The sequence below is a fragment of the Arvicanthis niloticus genome, chromosome 9, assembly GCF_011762505.2.
Source record: "Arvicanthis niloticus isolate mArvNil1 chromosome 9, mArvNil1.pat.X, whole genome shotgun sequence".
NCBI lineage: Eukaryota > Metazoa > Chordata > Mammalia > Rodentia > Muridae > Arvicanthis > Arvicanthis niloticus.
Window position 1 is genome coordinate 79,568,520 of NC_047666.1, and position 16,197 is coordinate 79,584,716.

Below are 16,197 nucleotides of genomic sequence, written 5' to 3' on the forward strand. Positions count from 1 at the left end.
GGAGGGCTTTCTGAGGGGCCTGGCCCAGGGGACACTGAATGGACATAAGAAAGGGACAGATATGGCAAATCACATGCTTAATTCTTTTCAAGTATTTTTCTATGATTTGTCTTAATTTTAATTATGTGTGGGTACATATTTAGGTGCACATGAGTACAGTTGCCTGTGGATAACAGAAGAAAGTTTTAGATAAGCTGTTGTGAGCCAGCAGAGAGGGGTGCTAGAGAGGAGTGGTGTATCTTAACCACTCACGGTCTTTTCAGTCTGAAGGACATGCTTTGTTCTTGATTGTGACTACCAACCCCAGTGCTTCTAGAAACTTATCCACAGCAGTTAGCCCACCAGTATTTTAAAAATACTTATTATCACTGATAAATGCAATAAAAATGCTATTGTTTATAGTATTTAATAAACAAAATAATTTTAGATGGAAGTTAGAAAATCCTTGTTTTGCACAACTATTATTCAAGCACAAAAGGCTAAGGCGTAATATTCTGTGTTATTCTTACAGTTATCTAGAGCTTTTTTTTTTTTTAGAAAATAATTTATCTATTTTTATTTTATATGGTGTTGGTGTTTTGCCTGTGTGTATATGTCTTTGAGGGTGTCAGATATTGGAGTTACAGACGGTTAGTTGTAAGCTGCCATGTGGGTGCTGGGAATTGAACCTGGGTCCTCTGGAAGAGCAGTCAGTGCGCTTAACCACTGAGCCATCTCCCCAGTTTGAGCTTTTCTTAATGTACAATTAACTCTATTTTACCCACGTGTCTAGTGTAGGAGGAAATGAAGAAGTTGGACCTTGCCCCAGTCTATTTTCTCTCTCTCTTTTTTTCTAAACCTTTCTCACATTCTTCAAGGTGTTCTCCCTGACTCCCACCTTTGGCAGTTTCAGATGACCCACGTTGTTCTGCAGCTAGAAAGTGAAGGTTCTGGTATGTTGAGTCCTCCTGTCCATCACCAGCTTTCTGGACGCACCCCCCCACATACCCTCCATGCTTTCTCAGAGGCACACTGTTCAAAATCCCCTTCAAGAAAAGCCGCCCCTGTGACCAGCCACATTCCTGTCAACTTGCTACTAAAACCTGCTCCATCCACTGCCCCGTCCTGCCTACACCTCACATCTTCCCACCTGCAATTAAACATATCTGGCTCATTACTTTTTTTTCTTTAATATAATGCCACAAAACATCCCCAGGGTTGAAATACTTCCTATGCCAGCATTTCTAATTAATCCACCAGCCTCTGACTTCTGATTTCATTCCTCCTTCATCAATTCTATCATTGTTAAGGTCATAAATATTATTGTGATTTCTATATTCATAGGACAACTTTAACTTCTTTTTTTTCTATTTTTATCACTGTTGTCCATTCGATTTTTTAACATGCTTGTCAGTGTAACTTCTGTGACAACTCCATCCTTGTCCAAGTTGTATAATGCCTTTCTGATACATATCTTTACTCTTGTGAAATTCTCAGGAGACTAAACACAAAGTCTCTCTGCTACCCTAAGCTTTTTCCTCGTTACATGGTTTAGTTTCTCAACTGGTATGAATTCCTCTCCTTTGGTTGGAAGACAAGGTCTTCCTTGAGAAATGGGCTTGATGTTATTTCTTCACTGAAGCCTTGGGGAGAGGAGGACCAGTCTGAATTAAGGCCCCTCACAATGATGCTTCTTGTAAGGCTGTGGCCCAACCCAGCTTCCTGGCATCTTCCTAACTTTAGCCTCACTCATCCTGACTTATCCTTGATGAGTCAATTGTTCTAATTAACACAACTGGGATTGTGTCAGTTTCCTGTTGAGATTCTTCAGTGACTCCACAATACAGAAAGAGCGAAATCCAAGTTGCACACAGAGAAACTCACTCCTTCTCTGTGAGCACCAGCCTCCATGTGCTCAAGCTTCACTGTGATGACCTCCACCTTGGACTCATTTAGTACTGGCTTTGACTTATACACAAAATAGAAATCTTCATGCTTTTTCCTATGAACTCTCTGTCCCCTTTACCTTTCAACCCAACTAGTCTTTATTCAAAGGTCCATTGTCCAACAAGTATCTCCATCTATTTTTGAAATAAGGGGCCACCCAACCCTCTGACACAGCTGTCCATGTGATACACCTCCATAGGTCTCACTATACTGTCATCTTTATCCCTCAAACCCTTTCTCCTATGTGGTGACACCCCCCCCCCCTTAGGACAGAGCCTATACTAGCTCACGAGTCAAGCATCATAAGTATTTCCTAAGTCAAGGTAAACTTAGTGAGAACAAGTGAGAACATAATCCTGCTCTCAGAACTTGTATTCTAGTTGGAAGAGATTAAGTAATTAGCATGCAAATATTTTAAATAAAACAGATAAGAACCACACTCATATAAATACTCATAAGGGAAATAAAATAAGATCACACACTAGCTAAAGACTCTGACTTGTAATTGGGATGGAAATAAATGGCCATGTATATTCAATCTTTATTTATCTACAAAATTAGTGCTTGGTTTTATTATTATGTACTATTCTAATAAATATCTCATATATAAACTAATTGGAAAAGACTAGCTTGGTGGCCACAGTAAACTTCAATATGCTATATTTACTAATGGTCCCTGTTGTGTACTATTAGCCTCTAAATTTATGCCAATAACTATGTGTTCAATACCAGTAATTAATGTTGAAATTCCCAGTAAGAAGCTTTAAACTCCATGTGAAGAAAACATGCTAGGATGTGAGGTATAAGTTCGGTAGGTGAAACTCACATACATTTAGGTAGAAATCCCTTGATAAATGTTTTCAAAAGTTTCTTCTTAATAATCTAGTCTGTTAGCCATTCCCATGTTCTTAAAATAAACTTTAGGCTGGGCAAATTTCTGATTGAAATCAATACACATTTGTAGTATGGTTTGTTAGGAGCTGCTGCGAGCGGTGATAATATTCGCCATTACAAGATGGCGCGGTCATCCGGTGCTCCCACAAGTAAACAACTAAACTGTGCAGGTGCAAGAGGCGAAAGCACGCCAAGCCACTTCCCATCCCGGGGCGTAATATGGGGTGACGAGTGAACAGCCAATCAGAAGTGAACACGCCACTCTAGGGTGCATATAAGCAGTGCCTTTTCTGGGCTTGGGGTCTTCCGCTTCAGCTGATACAAGAATAAAGCCTCGCTGTAGTAACTACCTGGAACACTGCCTCCCGTGTCTCTCTTGCGGGCGAGGGGACTCAGAAGGGGCGCGGAACAATCTGGTGCTGAAAACCCAGGAACTTCAAGGCGCCGCGGAGACCCCCGAGACTCAGGGTGGGTTAAAAGACTACAGGATCGAGGTACGTCTCTGAGAGGTATGTTTGGGGTGGAAGCCTTGGTTTCGAGCAGATTTTCACTCATTGCCGCCGCTGCACTAGTTGGCCTCTTGTTTGCGTTGCTCTCGCTTTTAGCTTATTTGTGTTGTGAGGATCCAGCTTGCAGCACAGCTACTAATGCAAGTCAAGAGGTTTTAGAAGAGGTCCACCCCAGGGTATCAGAAACAGAGTGTGTTAGCCAGCATCAGGCCAAGGAGCCTGGGGAAAAAGATCAGGCCAAGGAACCTGGAAAGGGGAAGCAGGCAAGAAGGCCTGGACAAAAGAAGCAGACCCAGGAGTCTGGTAAAAAGGGAGAGTACTCAAAAGGAACAGAGACCACTGCAGGGCCTGTTAAGAATAAGGACCCTTCACTGGCTGGTGAAGAGAGAGTGGAGGTCAAAAGGACCCCCCTTTACCCCAGTAAAAAGCTTGCTGCCATAGACCTTAGCAGCTCCGAAGAAGATCTAACGCAAGGAGAGGAAGAAAGCCTAGAGGAGGGGGCAGCCGCCTATGAACAAAACAGATATGGACAAAAAAATAACCGTCCTGAGATAAGACTAAGAAAGACCTTGAGTCCCTCGGCCCCGCCCTTGCCTCTGGCCTATGCCCCGGGCAGCGTCTCTAATTAATTTCTCAGTCCAGGAGATCGGAGACAGCTACAGCTGGCATTTCCGGTCTTTGAAGGGGCAGAGGGAGCCCGTGTTCATGCTCCAGTAGAGTATAGGCAGGTCAAAGAATTAGCTGAGGCAGTACGTGCATATGGAATTGGGGCTAATTTTACCGTATCCCAAGTGGAGAGATTAAGTGCAGCTGCTATGACGCCAGGAGACTGGCAGGACACAGTGAAGGCGGTACTTACCAATATGGGCCAATATTTGGAATGGAAAGCACTCTGGCAGGAACAGTTACAAGCACAAGCCAGAGCTAATGCAAGCATTGAGGGTCAACAGTTATGGACTTTTGATATGCTGGCTGGAGTTGGCGTACACGAGAATGACCAGACCACTCATCCCTGGCAGGTCTACGCACAGATAGCATCAGCTGCAATAAAGGCATGGAAGTCTCTCCCTAGGAAGGAAGGCAGTAACCTTTATTTGTCCAAGATAATTCAGACATCTAATGAGTCTTTTTCTGATTTTGTGGCCCGTATGACTGAGGCAGCTGGCAGAATCTTTGGGGATTTCAGATCCCAAAAATTTCAGAAATTGGCTCTTTTCTAGGAACGGTTATTTATCCAGAAAAAATAGTTCCTCAAAAATTGGAGATTTGTAGAGACCATTTACATACTTTGAATGATTTTCAGAAATTATTAGGTGATATAAATTGGTTAAGACCATTTTTAAAAAATTCCCTCGGCCGAGCTGAAACCTTTATTTGATATTTTGGAAGGGGACGCTCATATTTCCTCACCAAGGGCCTTAACACCGGCTACGAGCCATGCTCTACAAGTAGTAGAAAATGCTTTACAAGATGCCCAACTAAAACGCATAGATGAAACCAAAACCTTTGACTTACGTGTTTTTAAAACTAGACACTTACCAACTGCTGTGTTATGGCAGGAGGGGCCCTTGTTATGGATTAATCCCAATGCTTCTCCCGCAAAGATTATTGAATGGTATCCAGATTCAGTCGCTCAGCTTGCCCTTTGTGGACTAAAAGCAGCCATTACCCATTTTGGAAGGGAGCCTAAGGTTTTGATAGTGCCTTATACTGCCCATCAAGCCCAAATATTAATGGCGACCTCTGATGTTTGGGCAGTGCTGGTTACTTCCTTCAATGGTCAAATAGATAATCATTATCCTAAGCATCCCATCTTACAATTTGCCTTAACTCAAGCTATCATATTTCCACATATTGTGTCTCAGGAGCCACTCCCAGATGGAATGGTAGTTTATACAGACGGGTCTAAAACAGGAGTAGGCGCCTATGTGGTTACTAACAAGGTCACATCCAAACAATACCATGAAACCTCACCTCAAATTGTGGAATGCCTAGTGGTGTCAGAGGTTCTGGAAATCTTTCCAGGTCCCTTAAATATTGTTTCATATTCCTTCTATGTGGTTAATGCAGTAAAAGCATTAGAAGTTGCTGGGTTAATTAAGACATCTAGCAGACTTGTAGAAGTTTTTCAAAAGATTCAGCTTACCCTGGCTAAGCGAAGATTCCCTGTCTTTATAACTCATATCAGGGCTCACTCAGGCTTACTGGGACCTATGTCCCGTGGAAATGACCTGGCAGATCGAGCCACAAAGTTGATTGCAATTGCCCTTTCGCCAAAATTGGATTTGGCTAAAGCCTTTCATAAAAGGTTTCATGTGACAGCTGAGACGCTACGATGTCAATTTAACATCACTAGAAAGGAGGCTAGAGATATCGTGACTCAATGCCAAAACTGCTGTCAATTCCTACCTGTTCCCCATACTGGAATTAATCCTTGGGGAATTAGGCCATTACAGATCTGGCAAATGGATGTTACTCACATCCCATCCTTTGGCAAATTACAATATGTGCATGTCTCCATTGATACCTGTTCTGGAGTTATGTTCGCCTCTCCATTGACCGGAGAAAAGGCAGCCCATGTTATTCAACATTGTCTCGAGGCTTGGAGTGCCTGGGGAAAGCCTAAAATCCTTAAAACTGACAATGGACCAGCCTACACTTCTCAAAAATTTCAACAATTTTGTTGCCAAATGGAGGTGACACACCTGACGGGTCTTCCTTACAACCCTCAGGGACAGGGCATCATTGAGCGTGCTCATCGTACCCTTAAAACTTATTTGATAAAACAAAAAGGAGAAGTTGAGAAAGCTCTGCCCATGGTGCCACGGGTTATTGTCTCTCTGGCACTTTTTACTCTTAATTTTTTTAATTTGGACAGTCAGGGCAACACGGCGGCTGATTGCAATTGCCTGAAACCAACTAGGCCAAAAGAAATGATAAAATGGAAAGATGTTTTGACTGGTTAATGGAAAGGCCCGGATCCTATTTTAATAAGATCCAGGGGAGCGGTTTGTGTTTTTCCACAGGAAGAAGACAACCCGTTTTGGTTGCCGGAACGCCTGACGCGATGCTTCACAGTTGTGGACGATGATTCTTCAGCGGGTTCCCCTACAAATGCTTTTGATCGCTACATGGATTCTCCAAGCTTGGGTTCCTAGTATATATAGTGAATTTAGATGGGCTATCCTATCTGCTTTTCCAAAACCTATGCCCGTGCCTTCTTAAAAGGCGCCGCTTCTGCTAAACAGAATTTCTCCTATACCTTTAACTATACTGAGCGAATTAATGCCTCACTCCAGTTTGTGTGTATCCTCCATTTCTTTTCATCTTATCCAACCACTCCTTTAATACTTGTACCAATGTAACTTGCTTTATGTCCCAGTGCTGGTATGCTCTTGTCTATAAACAGGCCCTAATAGCCAGAATACCACAATGGATCGCTATCCCCGTTCAGACGTCTGGGACCTTGACTTTATTTTGACAGAAGAGAGATTTTGATATAACGGCAGCCATTGTCACTGCTATTACCATCTCTGCAGCTGCAGCTGTGACAGCCAGCATAGCCATGGCTAATCAAGTTACAACAGCTACTGTTGTTAATCAAATTTCAGAAAAGACTTCTGAGGCTTTGACCACTCTACAGAAAGTGGATGCACACTTGGCATCAGGCATTCTGTTGGTCAATCAGAGAGTTGATTTGCTCCAAGCCCATGTGGAACAACTCACAGATGTGGTTCAGATGAGCTGCGTGTCAGCAACCCCACATCTATGTATTACACCTCTGAGATTTATGAACGATACATTTATTCAAAGCCATAATCTTTCTGCTTATTTACAAGGGAATTGGACTGGGGAGCTGGACCAGATGCAGCAGCAATTGCAGATCCGGATCTTGAGCCTTGATGGAACACGAGTGGACCCTGTTGCCCTTGGCGACTTTACTTCTTGAATTTCTTCTGCCTTTTCTTTCTTTAAGGAATGGGTGGGGATAGGCCTGTTTGGTGCAGCCCTATGTTGTGGATTGGTGTTCATGTTATGGTTGGTCTGCAAGCTCAGAGCCCAACTAAAATGTGACAAGGCTGTTATCGCCCAAGCACTCGTAGCCTTAGAGCAAGGATCTTCCCCTGAAATTTGGCTATCTATGCTAAGAAAGCAACTGATGACTGAGACCGTCAGTCGATGCACCCCGAGGGTTCAGCCCATTGCACTGGGTCAATGAGAGGTCTAAGTCTGGCCAGCCCTTGCCTGAATAACTGTGGTACCTGAATATTTAGAGGTGTTTGCGAGTGGGTACTCGACAGGGAATGTTCCACGAGTTTGGATAGATTTCCCGAAAGTATGCCTGATTGCACAAAGGTTTGATGCCAAGAAACCTCCTCCCCTGGTGGCGCCCCAGGATGGAGGCTCCCTTTCCCCGACAAAAGGCAGCGAGATGGGTATGGGAAGTATTACTCATTGCACGATGACAAGAGAAGAAACCCATTACAATATCTCATTTTGCACAGGGGATCAGGCCTCTGCTTTCCCTCACTGAGTTGGTGCCGCGCTTCATAGGCAAAAGGCTGTTCCATCTTAATAAAATTGAAAGGGGGAGATGTTAGGAGCCATGGCCAGCGGTGATAACATTTGCCATTACAAGATGGCTCGGGCATCCGGTGCTCCCACAAGTAAACAACTAAACTGTGCAGGTGCAAGAGGCAAAAGCGCTCCAAGCCTCTGCCCATCCCGGGGCGTAATATGGGGTGATGAGTGAACGACCAATCAGAAGTGAACATGCCACTCTAGGGTGCATATAAGCAGTGCCTTTTCCGGGCTTGGGGTCTTCCACTTCAGTTGATACAAGAATAAAGCCTCGTTGTAGTAACTACCCAAACACTGCCTCCCGTGTCTCTCTTGCGGGTGAGGGGACTCGGAAGGGGCGCAGAACAATGGTTGAAAGAAGACACAATGCTTTAACATATCAGTTGCTTTAACATACCAGATTGAAGAAAATGGCCAGTAATGCCACTTTTATGATCTAACTTGAACAGGAACTAGAACTTGGTCCATGGAAGTTTAGTTATTGCTGTTTACAAACATAGAGAAGCATGGATTGTTTTTTTTCTTTCTTTCTTTTGTTGTATTTTTGAGATAGGCTCTCATAGACTCCAGGCTGGCCTTGAACTTTCTCTGTTGCCTTGAACTTTCTCTGTTGCCTAGGCTGTCCTTGAACTCTTGACCCTCCATTCAACACTTCCACCACCACAATCACCAAGTGCTAGGATTGAAGGTGTGCACCACCATGCCTGGCTGGACTCATTTCTAAAATAACTTTATTGTAATGATATTCTGTTGGTTAGTATCTTTATTACTATCACAATCTATAGATTTATTTTAAGTATTGTATTGGGATCTTCCACAAATTCCTTTCCACTGTGTCAATTCACTCTGCACTCTTCAATTTTCAGATGAGTAACCCTAATCAATGATGGTCATTCTTATTCTTGCCTTGTAGTTCACAATGAGCAAGATAGTATGCTAGAGGTGTCAGTTGGCTATTCTTTGTTGATAGACACTTGTGGATGGATTTGCCCCTCACCAGCAATCTGAAGATGTGTTACTCACCTGAAGGCCCGGATAGTGGTGAGCCCTTCAGCTGTTTCTGAGAAGTGACAAAGCAGGGGGAGCTGGGTGCTGTCATCAAGTTCCTGGAGATCTCTAGAGCAAAGAAAATGGTATGAGTCACCTGCCTACAGTTTCTGAGACCATTGAACTTGCAAGATCTCAAACTCCAATGTTGTCCCTTGTCATTCATTCATCTGAACTCTGCCGCTTATCTGTTTCCCATAAGTCCTCATGCTTAAAACCTTGAACTTCTGGAGGTATCACCATCCCTGATTTCAGCTGTACTTCAGATCAATAGTAATAAGAACCACATGGTATTGGCATAAAGACAGACAGGTTGATCAATGGCCCCAAATTGAAGATCCAGATGTAAACCCACACACCTATGTACACTTGATTTTTGACAAAGAAGACAAAACTATACAATGGGGAAAAGAAAGCATCTTCAACACATGCTGCTGGTCTAACTGGATGTCTGCATGTAGAAGAATGAAAATATATCCATATATAGCACCCTACACAAAACACAAGCCCAAGTGGATCAATGACCTCAACATAAAACACAAGCCCAAGTGGATCAATGACCTCAACATAAAACTGTATACACTGAATCTGATAGAAGAGAAAGTGGAGAATAACCTGGAATGCATTGGCACAGGAGACAACAACATGAACAAAACACCAACAACTCAGGCACTAAGATCAACAATTAATAAATGAGATCTCAATAAACTGAAAAGCTTTTGTAAGTCAGAGGACTCCATCAATAAGGAAAAAATGGCAGCCTACAGAGTTGAAAAGATCTTCGTCAACCCCACATCTGACAGAGGGCTGATATCCAAAATATCTTGAGTTCTTTATAGAACTCGAGAAGTTAGACATCAACAAACCAAATTTTAAACTGGGATACAGAACCAAACAGAGAATTCTCATTAGAGGAATCTCTAATAGCCAAGAAGCACTTAAAGAAAGGTTCAGAATCCTCAGTCATCAGGGATGTAAATCAAAACAACTCAGATTCCATCTTACATCCTTCAGAATGGCTAAGATAAAAAAAACTCAAGGGGTAGCACATGCTGGTGAGGATGTGGAGAAACATTCATACTCCTTCATTGCTCGTGAGAGTGAAAACTTGTACAACCACTTTGGAAATCAATTTGTCAGTTTCTCAGAAAATTAAGGAGAGTTCTATCTCAGGTCCCAACTATACCACTTCTAGGAATATATCCAAAAGGTGATCCACCATATTACAAGGACACTTGCTCAACTATGTTCACAGCAGCTTTATTGGTAATAGCCAGGAACTGGAAACAACCTGGATGTCCTTCAGCCAAAGAATGGATAAAGAAAATGTGGTACATTTACACAATGGAATATTACTCAGCTATTAAAAACAATGACATCACGAAATTTGCAGGCAAATGGATGGAACAAGAAAATATCATCCTGAGTGAGGTAACCCAGACCCAGAAAGATAAACATGACATGCATGCACTAACTTACAAGTGGATATTAGCAATAAAGTACAGGAGAAGCATCTTACAATCCACAGACCCAAAAAAGCCAAGTAACAAGGAGGGGGCCAAGAGAAAATGCTTAAATTTCACCTAGAAGGGAAAATAAGATAGACACCAGTGGTGGGGGTAGGGAGAGAACTGGGTGGGATAGGGGGCAGGGAGGGGATCAGAAGGGATCAAATGTGGGGAGCACTGAGGGAGAGAGAACCAGGAGAGAGAGGTAGAATGGGTGTTGAGGGATCTCTGGGAAGAGTTAAAACCCCAGGGCAATGGAAACTCCCAGGAATCTGTGAAGGTGACCCTTGCTTAAACTCCTAACACTAGAGGATATGGAATTTGAGGTGGCTACCTCCTGCAACCAGGCAAAACTTCCACTGGAGGGATGGGGTCATCAACCCAGCCAAAAAGCTTTTGACTCAAAATATTTTCTGCCTATAAGATGAGCAGAAGTTGGAGAAATGACCAACCAATGACTGGCCTACCTTGAGACTTATGCCACGAGAGAGAGTGCCAACCTCTGACACTATTAATGATATCCTGCTATACCTGCAGACAGGAGCCTAGCATAGCTATTGTACGAGAGACTTCATCCAGCAATTGATGGAAACAGATGCAGAGAACCACAGCCAAACATTAGGCGGAGCTCAAGAAATCTTGGAAAGAGGGGGAGGAAAAATTGAAGGAGCCAGAGAGGTCAAGAACAACACAGAAAACTTACAGACTTAACTAACCTGGGCCCATAGAGGCTCAACAGAGACTGAACCATCAACCAGAAACCATGCATGGGACAGACCTAGTCCCTCTACACATATGTAACAGATGTGCAGCTTGGTCTTCATGTGGGTCTCCTAACAACTGGAGCAGGACTGTCTCTGACTCTACTGCCTGCCTTCGGATTCCTTTCCTCTAACTGGGCTGCCCCCTCTTGCCTCAAAAGAAGATTCACCTAGTCCTAACTGCATCTTAACAGGCCAAGGTGGGTTGATAGCCATGGAAGTCCCCACTTCTCTGAGGAGAAAGGAAGGGCGATGGAGGTAAGCGGGAAGGACTGGAAGAAGAGGAGGGAGAGGAAGCTGTGATGGAGATATAACAGGAATAAATAAATCAATAAAAAAATCTTGATCAAAATGTTTCCCATTCAAGGATGGTTTACTTGCTCATTCCATCATCCCACAGCAACGAATTTTCCCTGTGACAAAAGACTCGAAGTTCTGCAGACACCTTAAATGAAGTGTGGACCTGTAACCCTTGCACACATGCCTTTCCCTTCATCTTCAAAGTGTGAACTGTTGAAGGTTTTGTTGAGTGCTGCAGTAAAAACGTTACCATGGTAAAATATAAATACAAGTGCAATATCAAAATAACCTTAATTTAGAATGTGTGACTAGGTGGGAAATAATTGTTGAAAGGGCACGGTCTTGTTATTGTTATTGTTTGGGAATGACTGTTGGCTTTTGAGGTGTCTCTTGTAACCCAAGCTGGCCTTTAACTCTCTATGTCACCAGTGATGACCTTCACCCTGATCCTCCTGTCTCCACCTCCCAAGTGTTGGCATTACAGGCATGAAGAACCATATCTGGCGCAAAGGTATAATAGTCGCTTAAGTGTCACACTGGACTGTAGAGGAGTCTTAAAAGAATGATCACTGTCACTGAACAGAAGAAGCAAAATAAGAGAACTGAGCCTCGTGGGTGACGTGAAGAACAAGAAAGTGGCTGAGAGGGGAAGAGCAGTTAGGACAGCCTGGGGAGGGGAATTTTAAAGTTCGGAATTCACAAGATGCTCATCACCTTAAAACAAGAGGATGGGAGGTGACGGCAGAAAGATGGCTGCCAGGAGGTGCTCCGTGAGCTGCAGTGATGCAGTGGCTGTACTGAAGCTCACGTGGCTGTTTCCAGCACACGGGACTTTACACCACTGTAGTTTACCACTGTTGAAGGACACACAGAGAGAAGACATCAGAGGGAGAGATGCAGCCATGGGTTTGGCTCCAGCCACAGTGACTTGAATCCCTGCCTCCGAGGAACTTTGAAGGTTCCCTCAAGGAACTAACGCCCACCTTAATACACACACATATACATCTCTGCACAACCTACTTAAAAACAGAAATACCTTAATCTGTTTGATGTAACCCTCCTCATAAAGCTGTGTTCATGAATTTTTCTTTTAAAATTAGTTTATTTCTTGATTGATTGATTGATTGATTGATTAGTTGATTGATTGATTGACTGATAGGATGGCACTGTGAATCCCAGGATGACCTCAGATTTGCAGTGACTTTCCTGACCCAGCCTCACAACTGTTATAAAGTCAGACACTCACAGCCATATCCAGGTTAATGACTTTTCTTTATGTCATATAAGCCTGCCTTTCTAGATGATAAGTTCTACAACAACTGTTAGAAAGCATTTCTCTTTTCCTTCCCCTTCGTGCCCTTTGTGAGGTCATGGAGATTGGGAAGGTAAGAGAGGTAGCCCTCCCCTTGACCTTCGAGCATCAAGTGAGTTGGATAAATGCTGTCACATAGCATAGAACATGGAGGCCAGTCTTGACTGGCTGTGTAGTCCCACAAACAAGTGTGAAGTCTTTCCGTTCTGAGTTTCTGAGATGAACTTGGCTCACTTCACAAAGGGCAGATGTGGGGAGGAGACACAGGGGAAGGTGGTAAGCACGGTGAAGGCATCCAAGGAGCTTCCTTGTTTCAAACTTTAAATGTAAACAGGTGGCTATTGGCACGGATGACAGCAACAACAGATGGCCGCTCACTGAAGTCAGGGCCGAAGCAAACGTCACAAAGAAGCCTCTGTTTACAGAACTGTCATGTGTGAGCCCAGAAGGTGATTGATGGAATAGCCCAATCTGCGTTCTTGTAGGAAGGGATCATACAGCTAAACACCCATTAGACCAGTGACTTAGACATTCAAAAGTTTGCGTTACTGCCTGCCAGGCCCCCACTTCAATTATTCCCAAGATATGAAAAAAAAAAGAAAAAACAGTCTGTTCAGCAGCAGGAGCAAGATCCTTGTGCCTGTATGGCTTCTCATCACTGGGTCATGCTCCTGACTCTCACATGAGAACGGGTGGACCGGATGGCTGTTAAATGTCTTATCAACCCTAATCCCTTTAAAAATAATAGCTGTCATGTTACAGTTGGCTCTTCTTTTAAAAAAATTCTATTTTGTGCCCCCACTTCACTAATATTAAAAATAAAAATGCTTCATGTAATAATATTTTTCAAAGATCATACTCTGTTACAGTCACTATTCATGTGGACCAATGAGTCTGTGTTTCAGGACCAGAGCTCACACACAGTTCACATTTGTAGCGGGGTAGAAGTCTTTGCCTAACTCTTGACACCCAGTTTATCTTAGTAATGACAAAACGAGGTTCAAATGAGCTTGTGGTTGCAGTAAGATAACAAAAGTTTGGTATAAGTGTTGAGAGGCAAGGGCTGGTTACAAGTCAGCTGGTGGTCACCAACCAAGTCAGAACCTCTTTGCCCTGCACCACAGAGTGTTGGTACAAACACAAGAGGAAATGGGAGTGCGAATCTTCCTGCTGTCCTTCCTGGTCTGAAAGGAAAGAAGGAAGGAGGAAGGGAGGGAGGGAGGGAGGGAGGGAGGGAGGGGAGATGAAGGGAAGGAGGGAAGGAGGGAGGGAGGGAGAGAGGGAGGGAGGGAGGGAGGGAGGGAGGGAGGGAGGGAGGGAGAGAGGGAGGGAGGGAGGGAGGGAGGGAGGGAGGGAGGGAGGGAATAAGTGGAGATGAAGGGAAGGAGGGAGGGAGGGAGGGAGGGGAGACAAAGGGAAGGACAGAAGGAGGGAGGGAGGGAGAGAGGGAAGGAGGGAGGGAGGGAGGGAGGGAGGAAGGGAATGAGGGGAGATGAAGGGAAGGAGGGAGGAAGGGAGGGAGGAAGGGAGGGAGGGAGGGAGGGAGGGAGGGAGGGAGGGAGGGAGGGAGGGAAGATTGCCAGATAGATTCTGAGGAAGAAAAACCACTCAAATATAACCCACATCTCTGGTATGTGAAGGACTAACAGCTCTGGGGAGAAATCATATGAAGTGATTGATGTGAAGTTGTTTGCCCCAAGGACCTCGCTAGCACCTTTTCCCTTTCTTCTCCCTCCCCCTCCCTGTGTAACTTCATTGTCTCTGCACCCCTGTCCTGCGAAATACGCTGTGTGCTATGTAAACACACCGGCCTTTCATTCTAGCCTAATCTGAGTGTTAAGATTACTTTTGATATGGCTTTATCTTAATAAGAGATGGGTTTCATTGAGAACAGGTTTGTATCACCCACCACACGGCAACACAGCTATTAGTGACAGAGCGAGCATTTGTTGAGTACTGACACTGAGTCCCCACAATAATAAAAAGCTCGTCAAATTCTTCAGGACAGCACTGAACGTAAACTTTCAAGTTTACAAACACTGACAATCATTGACCACTAATCATTCAAATTCTTGGGGAACAATAAGTCATATATTAACAGAAAATCTAAAATTAATGATGACCCTTTATTTATTTGACAGTATTATCAGGTACATGGAAAATTCTGTGAGCTCAATGTCTCCGGTCTCTTAAAAGTGATGGTTGTGCCTCTCAGACACTCAAGATTATCCTACTACGTAGTAGTCATGGATAATGTATCTCCTCATCTGTCACCTTCTACTATTTCATACCATGTGTTTGAAGGGTTTCACGATTTTAACCTGCTTTCATGATTTTCCTGCTTTGGGATACAGTGCCTCTAAATTGTTCACTCTCTAGGGCCATGTTTGGGTTTGTGAGATTGGGTTTGTCAATGTGAGATTCAGCGAAAGAACCAAAGAACACAAGAGCTGGCACACTTATGGACTCACAACTCAATAGACAAATTGTCAACAAACCAAATGGTATGTTAACATGTGTCAATGGTATGTTTACATGTGTCAAGATCGAAGAAGAAGCAGCCACTTGTAGAAAGAATGATGGTAGAACTCACATGGAAACATGAGGAGTTCGCAAGGCCAGTTGCCTTCTCCTGTAAACTCTCCACCTTAAACACTAGAGCAGAAACAGTCCCCAATCAATCAAATGTACAGAGAAGTCTCACGTACTTAGAGGCAACCCGGAAGTACTTCTGGATGAAATAAAAGGCGACACCCAGGGGTGCAAGGGCGACGAGAAACACGGGTGTAGCATAGGAGATCATCCCAATAGCAGACAGACAGAGCAGGGTGGAGCGGGTCAGCGACTCCAAGGTCGGAGGGATATGCTGTGGGGAGAGAGTACCAAGGACAAGGCATTTAGCTCATGTACAATATCCATGGCAGTGTAATAATAACACTACAATAACAATAACACAATAATAATAACTCACATCTATATTAATGTTAAGTAATGGGAGCCATCGCCAAAGCAAGCCATAGGCCTGTTCACAGTAAACAATTCCACATGCGTCCACCTGCTTGTCTCGGATACTTTAGATAGATGGTTGTACTAGAAGTTTGGTCATCCCTGTGTTTGCTTTGCTTTACTGTTTCCACATCAATGTTTTCAAATATTCCTTTTTAATGGATATGCACTATATTTAAAACTCACCTATCCATTCACCGTAAAATGTGTAGACTATTTTTTTCAGTGGTTGGTTGTGCCCTTTGAGGATCTTTGATTGATTATTTGCCTTCTCCTTGTTGAATTTAGATGCTCTTTATATATTATCGTGTTTACCTGACTTCTTTTGCGATTTAAATTTGCAGTTGGTGTTT

General features: G+C 43.6%; 1 protein-coding gene across 5 annotated transcripts in view; it reads right to left on the minus strand.

Moving 5' to 3' along the window:
• Window positions 1-16,197, minus strand: part of Abcc9 (ATP binding cassette subfamily C member 9) — a 121,969-nt gene that overhangs the window by 28,656 nt on the left and 77,116 nt on the right. For all 5 annotated transcript variants that reach the window (XM_076940794.1, XM_034511951.2, XM_076940796.1 and 2 more), the window contains 2 exons: window positions 15,547-15,704; window positions 8,934-9,026 (listed from right to left, as the gene is read on the minus strand). In XM_076940794.1, the coding sequence (XP_076796909.1) occupies window positions 8,934-9,026; window positions 15,547-15,704 (251 nt within the window). The remainder of the gene's footprint in view (window positions 1-8,933; window positions 9,027-15,546; window positions 15,705-16,197) is intronic.